This window comes from Neopelma chrysocephalum, unplaced genomic scaffold, assembly GCF_003984885.1.
Source record: "Neopelma chrysocephalum unplaced genomic scaffold, ASM398488v2 Primary Assembly neopelma1_22, whole genome shotgun sequence".
In the NCBI taxonomy this organism is placed as follows: Eukaryota; Metazoa; Chordata; class Aves; order Passeriformes; family Pipridae; genus Neopelma; species Neopelma chrysocephalum.
The window spans coordinates 24,512,452-24,529,975 of NW_020897689.1; the positions used below are offsets into that span (position 1 = coordinate 24,512,452).

Sequence of the window (17,524 nt, forward strand, 5' to 3'; positions counted from 1 at the left end):
CAGAAACACAGAGAAGGAAGGAAAAACTGCCTGTCCCCCCAAACCAGCCAAATAGCTCTAAGAAATATGTTTTATCGCTCTCTCAAATATACAAGTGCCAACCAATGACGATGAATCTCTGTATCCACTTTCCCTGTGACTGTGCATGGAGAATTCAATGCGGCAGGTTCCATGTCATCCTTTTTGCCTGGTTTTGGTCTTGCATCAGCCTAGCTTTCCAAAGCCTTTTTTTTAATTTCTAATACAACAACTAGAGTTCTGTCAGCACAAAATGCATAATTGTTAACAGCTTCAGAGTCATCTCCCCACCATGGAAGAAGGATTTAAATTCGTGTTGAGCAGTGTTTGCTCAACTTGAGCTAAAAATACTTAAGAACTGCTTTGAAAGGTTCTCGTTTGCCCATATTTGCCACTGTTGTTCCGGTAGGCAAATACCTGATCACTACCTGTTTTTTTCCAGGCTTGCAAAGCGTAATTCACTCTTTTCCTGATTCAGCCCTACAAAGGTGGAGTGCGTGGACCCACAGTTTCCACGTGGGGTTATCAGGTACCCCTCCCTCGGGCACCCCAGAAGGGAGGACATGGAGGCACGTCCTGTTTGAAGACTGCCCTCCCTGCCCAACCAAGGCCGGATCCTGGCTCTGTTGAGCCAGAACGGGCAGGACCTGGGCAGGACTGCCGGGCCTGGAAACCCCACCCCAGTAATGTCATGACAAATCCAGGCAACTTGGGCAGCTCCCAAAGTGAGACATGGAAAACAAACTTTAGCTCATGAAAAGGGACGTGACTGAATCATGGGTCTGTTCCTGAGCCTTCCTACCTCTGCTTTTACTTCTCCAGCTTTAGGGGATGGAAGATGACAGAAGTTGCACTTAGTTATTAGAGGACATTTGTCACCTGGAATAAATAAACTGAACAATGCTGCTGAAGTCAACAAGATCTAATTCACAACAACTGGCTCTATCAGTAAAAAGGTAATGCATTTATTTTCATTGTTGAAATCTGGCAACAGAATAGGTAATCAATTGACGGTCAGCTTCCTGAGGAAAAAAAAATGAAGCCCATTGGGAAGACACTGCCTCCCAAATAAACTGGAAGGTTATGTTTGTATCTGCAGAGGTTCTTCTTTTTACCCAACCAGCAGGAGCTGGTCAGGAGTCATTCCCCCGGTAGGTTGTCCAGATCAGAGGTGGCCTTTCTGTAGAGGACCTGCCCACCATGTGCACAGGGAGACTTCTGCCAGAGCCACAGAGGGATTCAGACACCTAGATCGTACCCAAACTTGCTGTCAGCACCTTGGAGCCGAATTAATCCCCACTGAAGCTGCTCCAGATCAAAACCAGGCTGCTCAGCCTGTGCTGGTCAGCATCAGCAGCTCTGGTTGAAAGACTCCTGCTTTCTTCCATCTGCTCCTTCCTGCACCATCTGCCCACCACAGAAAGTAGGGAGAGAAGAGGGACTCTTTTCCCCCTGGCCTTCTCCCACACCTCCGCAGGCAAGAGGGAAATGCTCTGGGCAAGGACAGCTGGAGGGGGTGGTGAAGGGCCTTGATCCAGACCTTTGCGCTACCAGATAGACCTTTGCTCTATCCATTTCACAGGTTCAAAATGCTCCATGAATTTTGGACATTACACTAAGTCTGTAATAAGCAGAGTCTCAGCTGAGACTCTCTTCCTCCTCAGTTAGCCTAGTTTAGTTTTGCTACACTTAAATGATAACCACAGTCAGCCAAAACACATTTGCAAAGACTGCTTTCACATATAAGGTGCTGTGCCAAACAGTGGAGTTCTTAATTTTCCAGCCTCAGCCTCCCTGCAATAACTGCCATCCTCATCAGGAGCACATTTTCCCAATACTGTCACTCCCTGGTTTATGAAGAGCAAGTCTCAGCACTGCAAAATGACGGCTTTTTTTTCTCATGTAACGATCGTCTTAGTACACAAAATTGTCATTTCTCATTAGTCCAATTGATCCTTTTGTTTATACTGCAGACGTGTAAGTTTACATATCTTCTAATCTCTCCTTTGTATTATAGCAACATAAATCTGTGGTTAATACTTCATTAATTTCCTAAGGGAGGCAACTTCCAGCATGGCTTGGAAAACTGATGACCCCACTGCTGTCAAGGGCTGTATGAGTAACTGACTTTATTGCTTTGGCAATAAAACAAAACCAAGCAAAAGGTATGTGTCCATATGCATACAGAATTTTGGTGTAGAAGCAAAAATACTTTTTCCTTGGTTTTCCCTACTGAAACAAAAAAGATGGATTGCTTCCTTCTGTTTCATACCAAAATTAAATGCTCTCTTTTGGATACAAGTACACAGAGCAAAGAAAATTAATGACTCCATGTATGAAACTGGGGGGGAATAAAGTAGCTTCCCATTTTGTCCAGGAGTGAGGACTAATGCAGAAGAGGTAGGAGACTAAGAAAGATTTAAATGAGAGTGTCAGATGTCCCACAATGCTCTGTCTACCACACTATTTGGTATGGTTGCCATGTTCCTCATACCTCCTCTCGATCTTATTCCACCTGGTTTAGATAAATATTTACTCATACCAGGACTGAGGCACCGTGTTCCCATTTTCTAGATGAAAGTTCCACCAACCATGCTGATGAGTCTTCTCGTTGCAACTGTCTCAACGGCTACAAAATTATTCTATAACAACTGAAATCTTATCATCAGATAATCTGAAGAGCCCCTGGACATTCAACTTCCCAATATCTGGATGGCTAGTACATTGTTTTAAGAGATCGAGTCTCTGGTTCATCCAGACTCTGGGACATACTGTATGGAGCCTGATTCCCCTGCATGAACATCCTACCCACTTGCTGCCTAAACAGGAGTTAACAATACCACCTCTAACCAGATCACGAATCTTCTTCTGAAAACAAAAGAAAGCAAATGCAGGAGAAGTTGTCCAGATAATCCAGCCCCATCTGTTTGGCATTTTGGGGACAGTTAAAACTGCATTTTCCTACTAGCTCACCACCTGCCGAGGCCATCTCAGTCAGCTCTCTTACTTCCCACCCTAAAACACCAAAGAGCCAATCCTCTTTGGTCTTGGAGGTCGAGTAAACCTCCAAGGGAAGTAAGCACTTGTTTTACCTCCCATGTTATTCTGTGGTGTGTGATTATGGTCCTTCTGAGAAACCTCCAAACTGGAGGCAAGGACACAGGAAAGACTTCTCAACGAAGAGCTCCCCTGGTGCTGCTGAGCCTTTCCTCACATCAGGCCTGGCTCAAGGAGCCTCCATGTCCTGCCATAAAAAGCAGATTTTACAGCAGGTTTCATACTGCCTTTTATCCTAATAAGGGAGTAAAGTCCTTCTGGTTATCACAGTTGTTGGAGCTCCTGCATGGAAATGGACAGGTTTGCACTACAGACCATGTCCTTTGTTTAGTAACTTATTTGGTGGAGCTTTTCTCTGTACAGTTTCAGCAGCATCAAAGGGAGACCAGGTATAGATGCAGATGCAGACTGTCTAAAACCTTCAAATCTTCTTTTTACAGGGATAGAAGGCAACTTCATATATCATGCAGCTGGACCCTTTCCATATTAGTAACACAGGACACCCAGTACTTATACTTCTTAGGAAAACAGAAATGGGCCTAAATCCTAGATCCAGATGTGAATTTGGCAAATAGTAACTTTACAATGGGACAACAAAATGTCTCCGATCCAAACACTTCTACACTTTTGGATGTTTGATATCAACTTTGCCCTCACAAAAATTCATTAATCATATCTTTTAAATGTTTAAACTTCAACTGGAACGTAAAATCAACATTTAAGGTTCTTGTTAATTTGTCTCAAAATTGGCATCATGTAATATTCCCTTCATGAAATGGATAGTCTCAAAGACATTGCCAAGAGTAATTGCTGGCCTTCTCTTTTTCTGCCCTCCCTTCTTTATTTTACTTTAACAGAGATTAAGAAAGGTAGGGCAAAAAGTGAATGTTACTGACACAAATGAATTCTGCTGAATTTCATTTCCATTAGATTTCTACATAACTGGAAACTTTTTTGGCAGCCTCCCATAAAAGGCATAATAAATTGCTTTTGTACCAGTAGAGGAATTCATTTTCTCTGTTTCATTTAGCAACGATATTGCTGTGAATTTCACACAACAGTTTCTAAAATGTCATCAGATTTCTCTGTCTAATGTCAATTTGGCATTTTTCCCCTCTTCACAGAATAAAGGCTGGAGAAGTGAAAACAGAGCAAAGCAAAAACAAGTTGCCATGCCTGTTGTGTAACATGTGGAGAATGAGCCAGGTTCGCTCTTCCAGCAGGTGCCCGTGTTTCGGCAATGTCACCAGGACCAGTAACTGGAATCAATGCTGGTCTTGTTAAAGATTATAGAGACTGGATTCATCCATCTGAGGGTTTTTTCCCTCCTGACATAACCTGGAGAAGTTTATTCTCCTTGTGCAAAGCCATTGCTTATTCTAGGAATAATTACAAACCTTTGACCTATCGATGGATCAACTCAAAAGGGAAAAATAAAAATAATCAAGGAAAATAGAAGTCTAGTAGAGTATCTTTACTTCAGCATGTGATCAGATTACAGGCTGCCTCACTCTAAAATGCTGACACCCCTTTACTCATGACAATTTCAATGGGCTTTATGAGTGATCAGTCCCTTTCATGGGATTTAGGTCCCTAAGAAATTATTTTGCATCCTTTGCAGGCAAATTATGTCTGGGGCAACAGGATCCAGTCTTAACAGCCACCTCCTTCTAATTTCAACCTCCAGTCTCCCCAGTCCTCAGTGCTTTGAATTACAGATTCCTGGACAAAGCCAGGAGCTCAAGTGAAGAATGTGACATCTTCATTTACATAGTTACGGGGCTGGGGTGGAGGGGTGGGAGATCAATAGCCCTTCACATAGTTTGGGAGGGAGTCAGGGGATGCCCATATATTGGGTTGCTGCTGCAAATTCCTCTCTTCAGCATGTCATAGTCTCTCTCCATTACTTCCTTTCATTGAAATTTTTCGCAACGGGGAGGGTATTTGTAAATGCTTTGCATATGCAAGGCACATCTGATCAAATCATGGTGAGGAAAAACCTGTGCAGGTTTTACTGTCCTGCCTGTTGGATATAAGGGGACAGATTTCCCCAGCTGTTGTGCTGGTGTCCTCTCCCAGCCTGATCTACTATGGAAAAATCAGGAAGAACTGAAGTCCTGGCACTGAGGATGCCATCACACAACTAAGAGCAGCCTCAGGGTCCCTGGGAGTTGCTCTTAGTTGCTAACAGCTCTCAAGGAGTCTTTTGGCTCACAAACCATGACCCCACTCACTCTCTTCTGATACCCACAAAACTCCACGCAGCAGAATCATATTAAAAATGGTACTATTACAATTCTAACATAAAGATTATTAATAACATGTTTGATATACTTTTCTAGGGAGAAGGACTACAGAAAGGAAGTCAGGCTTTAGCCAGCCAAGAAGGCAACAGCATAGTGGAAATCGGATCTCATCTATATGGCCTCTCCTTCCCCAGCCTACACCGCTGCCTTGGTCTCAGCTGGGATTGTGCTTCCTTTTCTACCCATTATATAAATCTCAGCATATTGCTCAGGGTCACTAGTACCACTTAAGGTAATGTAAGGAAAATTTAAGGAAAATTTGGCTACATTTTTTCCTTTGCAAATATTAGGGGAGAGCCTAAAATAGTGCATAGTAGTTCATTGGGGAAGTCTGAAACTCATTCTGAAACTGAAACAGTTCACTTTTCAATTGGTCTTTCTCTTTCTTTGATGTGATCTGTTTATTTTATTGGATTGACAGGGTTTTCTCATGTCAAAGACAAGCTCTTTTAGTAATATCCTAGTCTCATAGGATCCAAACCCCAAACCCAGTGCCCCTGAAATTGGGTGGCCCTGTCAGTCCACAAACAATCACATTTACTAAAAAATGGGTTTTTTCTTCCCCTTGTACAATGAAACTTTGTTCATCAGAAATTAAACTATTGAAAGTAATTTGGATGTTGGGAACGCCAAGACATTGAAAAATAGTTATCATAAACAATGTCTTCATTTTATTAATAAAGAGCTACAGAAAACCACATTAGGAAACCTTTTCAAAGAATTTGTGTGGCAGATTAAGGGATACAGAAGGCCGAGAAGTGATAATGGATACAGATAAGTCTAGCCAAGGGGTTAGAAAATAATCTACATGAAGCTTCACAACTTTAGCAGTAGTATTTATTCCACATGCTGAGTGAAGAAAGGAAGTTTGAGACGGTTGGAGTACAAGACATAAAATAAAAACTAAAGCAGGGGATGATCAGCAGTCCTCTGGTGCCGCTCTGGAGCTCAGTGTTGCCAGATGCTGAGCATCTGACCCCTGAGGAGCTGCCTGTGGGGAGAGGGCTGAACCCCTGCACACTGCAATCAGCAGGGCACTCCAGCCTGATTTCTGCTGGGTCTGGATCGAGATTTAATCGCACATTTTAGTTTTTAAAAAAAGCTTTTATGATTCACTTCATACAGCAGGACAACATTTTGCTGGGGTTTACCAGGTATTCGGGATAATGCATAAAAATGCATATATATATATGAAATCGCTTTTGAAAAACATGACATCAGCAGCAGTGCCTTGAACTATAAATTCTTATCAGATCGTATCAGAAAAAAAGGGGTACATGCACAATTGTTTCTTGAAAGGATCGGCTGGGCATGATTTATTGTCTTCCCTCCTAAAGAAAACCTTTGAAAGTAAAGAACCTGAACATCTCGAAACAAAATGTCTGGGGTTAAGCTGTGGCTAACTTAATCATAACAATTATATAGATCTTAATGAAGAGGTTTGTAAAGTACTTCAGCTTGTCGTTCTGTTTACAGCTATATGTGTTATCCTCTGAAAATCCTGTTCCAGTATCAGCTAACAAAACTGGAAAGTTTATTTAGATTATTGTTCTGCTAGATAAGATAAAAGCTGTGATAACACTGCACAGTGATCAGCCTGCTTACAGATACAGACACTTACCCCGGAGGCTGCAGTCTGTGCGCTGGGAGAGGCAGTTTTGCTACAGTCATCTGAGTTAGTAGAAGATGTGGATGTTGGAGTCATAGGAACTGCAGTAGTACTGTTACCTGAAAGATTGGGAATTGGTATTAAAAGAAATATTTTCTAGCCAGGGAAGAAACAAAACCCCCGAAAATAAACAAAAAACCCCCAAACAACTATAAACTATTGCTGCTACACTTCCTTATCTTTTTATATTTACCAGAGCATGCCTTTGATTTATTTATGTTCTTAGGTTTTCGCTTCCTCGTCTGAATTCCTTCTTTTTTCATAGCAAGAGGTCGGGGAACCTGAAAAAATTAAATTTCCACACCAATCATAGAGTTGTATATGTACCCTAATATCAAAAATCAAAATACACTACAAGACCAAGTGTAGTCTTTGAAAATGCCTCTATAGCAACTCAATTTTTCCTATTCCACAGTACAGATTTTATAAAAAGTTTGCATTTTATTTGGGTAAAGCAATGGTTTGATTCAAGGGAAGTTTTAGCTGAATAAAAAAAGTAGGGAAACTTCTTGATGTAAACTAGACAGAAAAACAGCATACACTTAAGGAAAACCAGCATCATTTGGGAATAGGTCATAAGAAATTAAACTGGATGGGGTATATCTGATCCTTGATTCCTTATTCCAGTCAGTTAGGAAGTATCTCCAGTGCCTGATTCTGGAAAGGAAGAATGCATATGAGAAGAAAAAATACTCCTCATCCTGTGGACCAGCTGCACAAACCAGATCATCACCAGTAAATATCTTAGGATGGAACCTTTAGGCCATAATCAACTTAGTAATTTTTCTTATAAGCAGTTCTGCCCCAATACAGATTTATAGTTTTCAAATTTATATTTATACTGATAAATTTATATGTGCTCAAAAATAACTGTCGTGTTCTGTGTCATCACAATGATAATCATCATACAGAAAAAATCGATTTAAAATATATTTTAACTTAATGACAACACCAGTGTGGGGAAAGGCAATTCAGGTGCATGCTTACTATCATTATAATGTTTAAACCAGTGACATAATTTACTTTTTTCTTGAGGCCTAGACCACGTCTCAATCACTCCTAACGCCCTAGCTCTTCAAACACTTTTTGCTTGACCGTAACGCAATCCACAGGGGTCTCACCTAAAACGTACTCCATCACATTCGGGATAGAGCTTTTTTTTCATCTTTTATTGCCTAGCAAAGGCTGAAATTGCATTTAAAGTTTTGCTGGCATAGCTATCGTTTGAATTACATTTGAAGTTTTGTTGGCATAGCTATGAAAAAATGTCTTATTAAAGGTCTAGGGTTTTTCTCCCCACTGAAGAGCTGTTTTAAATCCCAGTGGCAAAAAGACCTCTGTTGTTCATCCAGAGGTCGTTACTTTATAAAAATCTGTTGAGAGACTATAGTGGCAAACACGTAACTTGTCAAAAGCACAGCATGCTAAACTGGTATAAGTATTTTCTAATGTCACACAATTTTCAGTTGTTTTATGCATCGTTTTTTAACTCCATGGTCCAAGTCACGGGTCAAGACCAATAGGATCAACAGAAACACCCCCCCGACTTGAGGATGCTTAGTGCCAGCCCCCAAAGACCCCAGGCATCTGCCAGCAGGAGGACCCCCCCCTTCCCCAAAGGAGCACCAGACCTGGCAGGAAATTTCCCTCAGCAAAGCAGCCACTTACCCCGTGGAGCTTCATGTAGAGGCCGCAGGCGTTGCAGACGGGCTCACCCTCCGCGTTCCTGCGCCACAGGGTGGTGGTCGTGGTGTGGCAGTTGGCACAGGACAAGCCCAGCCGCCGCGACGAAGGCTGGAGTTAAGCACAGGCAAACGTGCATGAACAGGCAGGCAGGAGCACATGGTTTATGTCTTTATGGTTTATAAGAAGTACTTTAACATATGCTGGCATGGTATGAGATTTTTTTGTCATATCTATCAGCAACATCCCAGAATTAGAACAGAATTATCCTCATTACAGAGAGTGGAAAGCTGATGTGAAGAGGTACTGAGAGTTTGCAACCCCAGGCAGTCACAGCAGAGGCACGATTCATATTTGGGAGCTGCTGACCCAGAGACCTGTGTTCAGACCTCCAGGCATTGATTCTTCTTCCAGCAGGACAGCTAGGAAACATCTCCAGCATAGCTCCATCCAGCTGAGGAGAAGGCACATCACTCCTGTGCCGCCTCTCCAGCCAGTTCAGTGCACTCTCCCCTGTGTGATGGGTGAAGAGGTAGCTCTGATCCTGCCACTGATACTCCCAACTCATTGGAAAAAATCAGTCACTTTAATCACCTGCCTTCAGTGGCACTGCAGCTGGGAAAAACTTTCCTGGGCATCCCAGGGGCAACATGTACAATAGCATTATCTCTGTAAAAAGATCTTTTTATCATCACCCATTTTATCCTCACACAAAAAGCAACGTGCCTTGGGAGCATGTTTTACAGAGCAGAGCTTCCCCTCAGGCAGCAGAAAAACTGGAGGGTGACAACAAGGTCCCCATGGCAAACAAGCCATTTATGACACTCTTCCGTGGAGTTTGGAGCCAAGATGAAGCAATCTTGTATCAGAAATAACCGTATAACCTAGAGCTTTATGGCCGCAGACTGTATATCATAAGCGAAGGCAGTCCTCATAAACATGTGAAATGAAGGTGAATGGGTTATAAAAGTTCCTGTAACAAGTGATCTCTTTTACATTCATCACAAGCAAAGAATTCCAACTACATCATAAATCTAGTCTTTTTCAAAGTATCGCATTGTCAAAAAAAAATATAAAAAAATCTGTGCCTAGCTCTGTGTCTGGCAGCTGAACAAGTTTACATGGAGAAGTCAGTTTTAGAGGATTGCATTAATCTTATTCTGACTATAAAGCATCTATAACTGAAATTACTAACTCAAGGGTACAATGCCCTTCCTCTTGAATCATTTACTGCTGGGTTGTTAGATGTAACTGGGTCACCTTTGATACCGCAGATCTGCCTGCCACTTGGGAAACTGATAAAAATGTTTTGAGAACGAAGAATATTCCAGAGCAATAACTGAGTTTCTTTATTTTTATCTGTTTGAGTGTCTCTAGCAGTAAGTCGTCATTTTACACCACAGCTCCTAAAGAGCTCCAGATTAAATACAAATTTTGTAGTCTTGAATCAGTAATCCATTATTAATTGCACTGAAAACAAAAACAAAACAAACCACCCAGCCAAGTGTAATATAGGCTGAAGTACACACATGTAGTTTTTAATCTTAAAAATCCAAGTCTCATGAAATTTTTGACCTCGCTATTAAATACGTATGCACACAGCGTTCAAATCGCACCCTTGATTCAATATGAGTTTTTTGTGCATCGAGTAAAAGAAAGCTGGTCTTAAACACATATGCTTCATTTTCTTTCTTTGCTAGTGAAATGCTGTCAGATGTTTCACTCTGTTAAATCTTTCTCTTTCCTATGCAGCCTGGTATAAATCTTCCTATATTTTATTTCAATAGCTTTAGCTTATTCCCGTATCTAAACAAACAGGAGAATTTTGGCATGTTTTGAAGCTAAAATGACTTTTCTGCTGCAGGAATTTTATCAGAAACTTCGGGGCAATCTAAACATATTTAGCGTTTTCAAAACATTTTCTCTTCTCACCTACATATTTCCACAGTTGATTTATAGTTATGGCCAGGGTACTCGGTAGGGATTGTTACGCAGAGCTATTTCAGAGTTATTTCGCTGAGGTGTCAGGCTGAAATCGGGCTGTAGTCTGACTCTGCTTTAGTCTCCTCACCCCCACCCCTCCTCCTCCTCCTCCTCAAAAAAAAAAAAAAAAAAAAAAGAGAAAAAGAAGAAACAGAGAAATGCTAGAGCCGAGTATCAGCTACTTGAAATCTGCCTTGGGCCAGGGTGCCACAGACAGTGGGGCTCTGATGCGTGAGATAATTAGCAGATCTGTTCCCTCCGCCGCTGCCTTTGTTGCTCGTGATAACACCTTGTGTCATGAAATTTACTGAACGACCAGACAGAAAAAACGGGCACCTAGCAGTAATTAACGTCTGGCTTAAATTAACTCTTTGGCTTAAAAAAAGGTCTTTAAGCAGGGGCGGTTTGATTCTCGAGTGCTTACTGTCTGCTCGGATCACCGTGCGTTTTTTTTTCCCCTCGTTCCTGTAAGGACCCTAAATTCAAACGGTTGTGAAATAAAGAGCGGTAGACGTTGTAACACAAGGAATATAGTCACGGAGCGAAGCAGTTGGCGTGACTGAAAGGCGCTTGAAAGGCTGATGGGTTTGATACACTGTCTCCATACACAGGGGTCCAAACATCAGCTTGGATTATACCGGTGTGATTTATTGTGGCTCGCTCGGTAACAGCCATTACTGAAGAGCATATTCTTTCTCAATGCTGACCTCCACCCAGATTTGCTAAACATAAATGTGCAGTTCCCGCTTGTTAAATTTTCTCCTTGCCTATTCAGTGCCAGCCTGAGTTATAAACAGGGGTTCTGGTTTGTACTATTTATTTCCCCCCCTAGTTTTATGAGTATATTTTTAGAAAAATTGTCGCTCATTTCTTAGGAGTAAAACAAAACAAAGGCTATTATCATTGTTTAAACAATTGGTTTTCTTTGAATTATATACAAAACTTGCTTACATTCCCAAGGATCGAGCTGTCAGCAAACAAAGCAGGTCTGGAGAAATTCCTAGCCTTCTGAACAAACACTTTCCAACCTTGATTTTTTTTCTTTTGGAAATGCCCAACATCACCAGCACAAATTTCTTCCAAGCCACTGAAGCCCCCCTCACTGATGGGATTCATAGCTCAAAAAGCCAGGCTGGCCCATGCCCCGTGTGGAGCTTACTGGGGAGGCAGAGGGCGATTTCGCCAGCGCGAGGCCTGAAGGTGGGTCCGAAACGGTTCGCAGAGGGTTGCCAGCCCTTTTGCTCCTCATCGTGACCACTTTCGCCTGCAAAACTGGTCAGGAGCCCCACTCGGTTTTGAAGCTGGGGAGACCACCGGGCTAATACACTCTGATTGCTCTCCCACATCCTTGCCCCCAGTTTCTCCCTGGCTAGCGCTCACTGGGGGTTCCTTGGGGAACAGCTCCTCTCGCCCACCTCCTCCCCTCCCTCCCCACTCACCACTCTCTTTTGGGGCTTGATGAGGGGCCGGCTGAGGCCGTTCATTTTGGTGTAGAGCCCGCAGGCATTGCACAGGTAGTTGCCGGTGCCATCTCTCCTCCACAGTGGGGTCTGGATGGAGCCGCAGTTGACGCACTCCCGGCTCTCGGACAGGTCCTCCAGCAGCTCTGGGGGGCAGAAGGGAGAGGCGGTGGGGCACGGTCGCAGGCGGGCGTGGAGCCCAGCGGAGCCCCGCGTAGCGCGGCCCCGGCCCCGCCGCGCCGAAGGACTGGCCCCGTGCGAGCAAGCAAACGGTGCTGTTCAGCCCTCGGAAAAGCAATTCCCCGGCAGCGACGGCGAACATGCGGTGATTTTTTTACAAAATCCCTTCCTTTTTTCCCCCTTTTTCTTTTTTTTTTTTTCTATTTATTTAGATGTACCGGGCCCGGCGCAGCCTTTGCTTTCCGAACCCCAGCGGAATCGGTGCGCCCCGGGACGGGCTGGGGGACACCGGCCCGCCGGAGCGGTCACTCCAGGCCCGCCTTGCACTCACGTCGGGATCTGGCCCTTGGGAAAGCCGGCCGGGGTCCGCTCGAGGGGCGAAACCCCCTCCGTGGTGCCCACCGGGTGGAAAGGGAGGTGCGCTTGGCTTTTGAGGGGAGCAGAGAGGGGAGTTAGGTGCCTGCCAGAATACCCACTTGCAGAGCCACCCTGGGAGCCGGATATAAGGAGTGGTCGTTTTGCCCAAAATTCCCCAGGGTCGAAGCTAGGCAAGAACTTTTTTACCTCGACTTTTATTTTAAATGCCTCTAGTAAAGCAACTAGTAAAGCTTTAAGTTTAGAGGCAGAGTTTGGGGCTCTGGTGTGGCAAGGCAGCGACGGGCAGCGACCACTTTGCCTCGGCTATTTGGTCAAATTCGAGCTAATTGGTAGGAAACGGAGGAAATGGACAAATACGCGGTATTCTGCCTCCTGCTTTCATAGTTACTGAACACTGAGAGGAAAATAAGGTCTAAATGCACGGGGGGGGAGGGGGAAGGAGAGAATCCACCTATAAAAGCTAACACCTTCAACCCTGCGAATCCCTGTTCTGATTCAACTCCCCATATTTCAGGGAGGGGAGGGCGGAATAAACACGGTTTTTACATGGACGGTGCCACGTTGTGCAGAAATAAAAAAAGGAGAGTTTGGATTTCTACAGCAGCTTTCGAGTCGAAGCTGGGAATGTCTGTTTCAGACTCAAGAGCTTCATCATTGATTTTCTTTTTTTTTCTCCCTCCGCTACCTGCCTTAATTCATCATCGGGTTATTCTTTTACGTTTCGCTGTATAGCGAAAAAGAGCTTATAAACCTCGAGCAGCTTTGGAGACAGGGCTGAGGTGACACGGCGGGCATTCGGCTGGGAAAGAAACGGCCTTTTGGCCCGCACCCACCCAAATACTTTTCTCTCCTCCCTTCGTTTGCAAATTATTAGGCGCTAAAGAGGAACGGGCACACGGCACTGCTCCAGAGAGCACAGTTCAACTGACACTGTCAGCTTGCAGCTCTTAGCACATCGCTAAGATTAATACATTTTTGCACTAAAAGCGCCACAGAAGACTGTAATCAGGAAAATGCTTAAGGCTTCAAGGACGCTGGAAGTTAAACAGTTATTTGTCTCAGCTATTTACTTTATAACATTGCCTTCGTGCCTCCAGACACAAATTCTGCCGTGACAATAATTCTCGGGCATTTAAAAAAAATTTTCTCTTAACGCGTAATACATTTATCTTCAAAGAAAACAAAATAAAGTTTTAATTTTAGATACTGTTTTAATATCTCTACGAGTAACAATAAACAAGCTTTGTCAAACTGTCTAATAGTTAACCGTAAAAAATATATTTCCTCTACAATTTCCCTGACAATTTTCCTACAATTCTGAAAAGGGAGCACGCGTGGCTTCGGCTTTGCTGGCGCGTTTTGCACTGCAGGACCAGAAAACTCGTGTGGCCCAGGAACTGCGGACTGCTTTGCCCCGCGTTACACCGCGATGCGGCTCCACTGACACCCGTCCTTCCCTCATCGAAAAATTGGCTAGCCCGTGCCCCACCGGTTCCCAGCACTGGGGAACGGAGGCACAAGGGCAGGAGAGAGACCCCCGGGACCAGGGGAAGCTGGCGTGCTCCTCCGCGGCTGGCTTGGCACTCCTGCCCCAACCTCCACCAGCGCCCAGCTCCTTCCCTTCTCTGCTCCTTCTTACTCATCCTTCTCCTCTCCCTTCCGCGAGATTCCCCAACCCCACGTCTCTCCCGGAAAAAAAGAAACATCAACAAAAAACCTAACAACAACGAAAACCCCAACAGATTTATTTTTCCTTCATCGCCTAGTTTTATAACTTTGGAAACTGAGTTAAAAACTCAACTTCCCCGTCACCCTGAAACCCGGCTTTTCTTAGCACCACTACTTCTCTCTGTTATGTTATTAAACACCAAGTGGGAAGCTTAAAATACTTAAATCTACCGGGTGTCATCGAGAGAAGAGACGAGCATCACGTATACCCCTACAGAAAGATAAAAAAGCCATGGGGTAATTATCCACAACACTGCACTGAAAGAAAATCACGGTGTCTATAAAATATACCCACCTGGTGGGTAGTTTACGATTAAAGCGAGTGCTGATCAAATCTGTGTATGCGCGTGTGTATGCATACACACATATATATAAAAACATATACATAATATATGTGCATAATATATAAAAATATGTATACATACCCACACACACCTCTCTATACACTTTTATTCATATATACATACATATATTCTAAAGCTAAAGAAACTGCAATAATCGTTAATCTTTCTACCTCTGACTAAATCATTGCAGCTCAGCCTCCACTTCTACAATTAATTTAATGACTCCAAGAACTTCCCACACTAAAATAAAAAGTAAGGACGGGACACCTCGGAAATGAAAGCAAAACCCCATCAAGAGGTGCTGTATTTTAACAGCAGTTTATAAACGAGATTTCCTAGTTCATATCCGAGCTTTTGCTTTGTTGCTTTTCTCTTTTAACGAAGCAGTATTTTGTAGTTGAAATAATCCAAAATGGGTTAAGAGAGCCCTACCAATTTTCGTTTATGCTACAAGAAAAACGTTTGCAGTGAATTTGTCACCATTTCTCGGCCAGATAACCACATATAGGAAAAGGAGGAACGTAAGGGTTTGGAAAAATTAAAAACTAGGTTTAAACTGGGCAATTCCTTTTGGGATCTCTGGGTTTGTAACCCCGATCGCCGTACTCCAAACAACGCCGCTTTGGGGGGCTGTGTTCCCCCCTAATCCAACACAAACGACGACAGCTACCTTCACTCCAAAAAGCCATGGTGTCGGGACTGCCATCCTGCCACAGGCACCAGGGCCGCCTCACGCCGTCCCATCTTGCCAGCGAACCCCGCGCGCCCCGGCACCCCCGTGGCCACTCCAGCGGGCAGCCCCGACATGCGACGACCCTCCCTGCCCTACCCTACCCCGCCCCGCCCTTGCCCGCGCCCCCGGCAACGGGTCCTACCTGCGCTGGGTGCCCGGACGGGAATGGGGGCGGCCCGGCCCTGGAGGCAGTGCAGCATGGAGTTCTCGAAGGACGCCGTGGGCCAGGCGGGGGTGAGCTGCGGCCCCACGTAGGACGTGTAGGGCCCCGGGTAGGAGCCATTGAGCGGCCGGGCCAGGGGGCTGTACTGGTCCCTGGCGCCCAGGCTGTTGCTGTAGGCACCGGGCTCCCGGGAGGCCCCGTTGGCCACCGGCGGGCTGGGCGAATAGGGGAAGCGGCCCGAGGGGTGGGAGCCGCCGCCGGTGCTGTACGAGGGGCTTTCCGCGGCTGGCTGGGACCAGACGGCGTGGCCGCCGCCCGGGTGGCTGGGCTGGGCCGCCCCGCTGCCTTGCAGGTATGGCAGCGTGGGCAGCATGGAGCCCACGCGGGTCGTGGGTACGTACACGGGCGAGCTGGGCGTGGAGTGCATGAAGCCGCCCGGAGATCCGTCGTAAGGCGTGGGGCCCTGGGCGGCCGAGATAGCGAGGGTCTGGTACATCTCCTCGGGTTGCTCGGCGCCGAGGGCGCTCAGCTTGGGGCCGCGGCTGGACCAGATCAGCTTGTTAGTTTGGTCTAAGTCCGCAAAGAGCAGAATGTCCTCCCAGCTGAGCCGGCCGGAGGGGTGGGGGGCCCCGAAGTGCACGTAGGGGGCGAGCAGAGACCTGCCTTCGGCAGCGGGGGGCGGCGGCGGGGCCGGCCGGTGGCTGTCGTCGGTCTCCGGCCGAGGAGTCTTGGAGGAGCCGCGTTCACCCTGGGAGCCGGAGGAGGACGAGGAGGAGGAGGGCGAAGGAGGAGACGGGTGCGGCTCCCTGGTGGCGAAGGGACAGGAGGGAACACCGGCGTCCGCAGCACACCGCTTCACCGCGCACCAGCCGCCTTCAGCCACGGCCATCCAGGTCCCCTTCTAGCCGCTGGGTGTGGATGGGGAAAGGGGAGGAGGGGAGGAGGAGGAGTGGAGGTGGGGGTCCGCAGGGCAGGGCGGGGAAGGAGGACACAGAATAGCAGGGAAGGGGGGGAGAGAGAAACAATAATAACAAAGTTTGCAAACAGGACAGCCCGTCTCCCTCCCGTAATGAGATTCATCAGGGCTTATCTGGACCCTCTGAACGCTTAATCAGTCATGTCGCCTCGGCGCTGTTGTCCCTCCCCCCGGCGGTATGGGATCAGGCAGACCAGGTCAACACGGGCCGCGAGTCGCCAGTCCCGCAGGGCCAGGGCTGCGGCTCCGACGCCGCTCCCCGCGCTGCCGGCGGGCTGCTCCCCTCTCCCTTCGCATCCCGGGCTGCGGATTTGAACATGAAGCACGCCGGGGAGAGGTGGGCGGGAGGGCGTGGGGAGAGAGGGGGGCGAGGGACATTTTTCCCTGTCTGTGCCGCAGCCCCTTCCTTGGCTGCTGTCGTTGTTATGATTATTTCAATGAATGAGTCATTTGACTCGGTTCCACCGAGAAAACAATTAGTAAGGCGATCCCTTTAAGGTTACTTCTCTGGAGAGCAATGTTAGCTTTTCCGCGCATCGCCTCGCTTGTTTGCTTATTTCCAGCCCAAGGTCACGGAAAGGAGGAGAAGGAGGAGGGAAAGGCACCCGTGAAACGGGAGATGCGCACGGCCAGGGGCCGAAGTGTGCGCGGAGGGTACGGGACACGGACCGGGGAAGGGGCCGGGCCGGGTGGGATGTGCCTGCCGCAGAGGCTGGTGCCAGCGGACAGTCCTGGCTGAGGGCCTGCCTCGAGTCCGAGCACAACTCTAGAGGCTGACACCCTTCCCGAGTCGACCGGCTCAGTTCGGAGCCGCCGGCATGAGAGAGGCCGGACAGACAGATGGAC

The 17,524-nt window shown here is 46.3% G+C and overlaps 1 protein-coding gene across 1 annotated transcript in view; it reads right to left on the reverse strand.

Annotated features, from left to right (window-relative positions):
• Nucleotides 1-17,524, reverse strand: part of GATA6 (GATA binding protein 6) — a 29,978-nt gene that overhangs the window by 11,957 nt on the left and 497 nt on the right. The window contains exons 2-6 of the mRNA XM_027675289.1: nt 15,682-16,610; nt 12,156-12,322; nt 8,719-8,844; nt 7,244-7,331; nt 7,003-7,109 (exon numbers count right to left, since the gene is read on the reverse strand). Coding sequence (XP_027531090.1) covers nt 7,003-7,109; nt 7,244-7,331; nt 8,719-8,844; nt 12,156-12,322; nt 15,682-16,591 — 1,398 coding nt within the window. The 5' untranslated portion in view covers nt 16,592-16,610. The remainder of the gene's footprint in view (nt 1-7,002; nt 7,110-7,243; nt 7,332-8,718; nt 8,845-12,155; nt 12,323-15,681; nt 16,611-17,524) is intronic.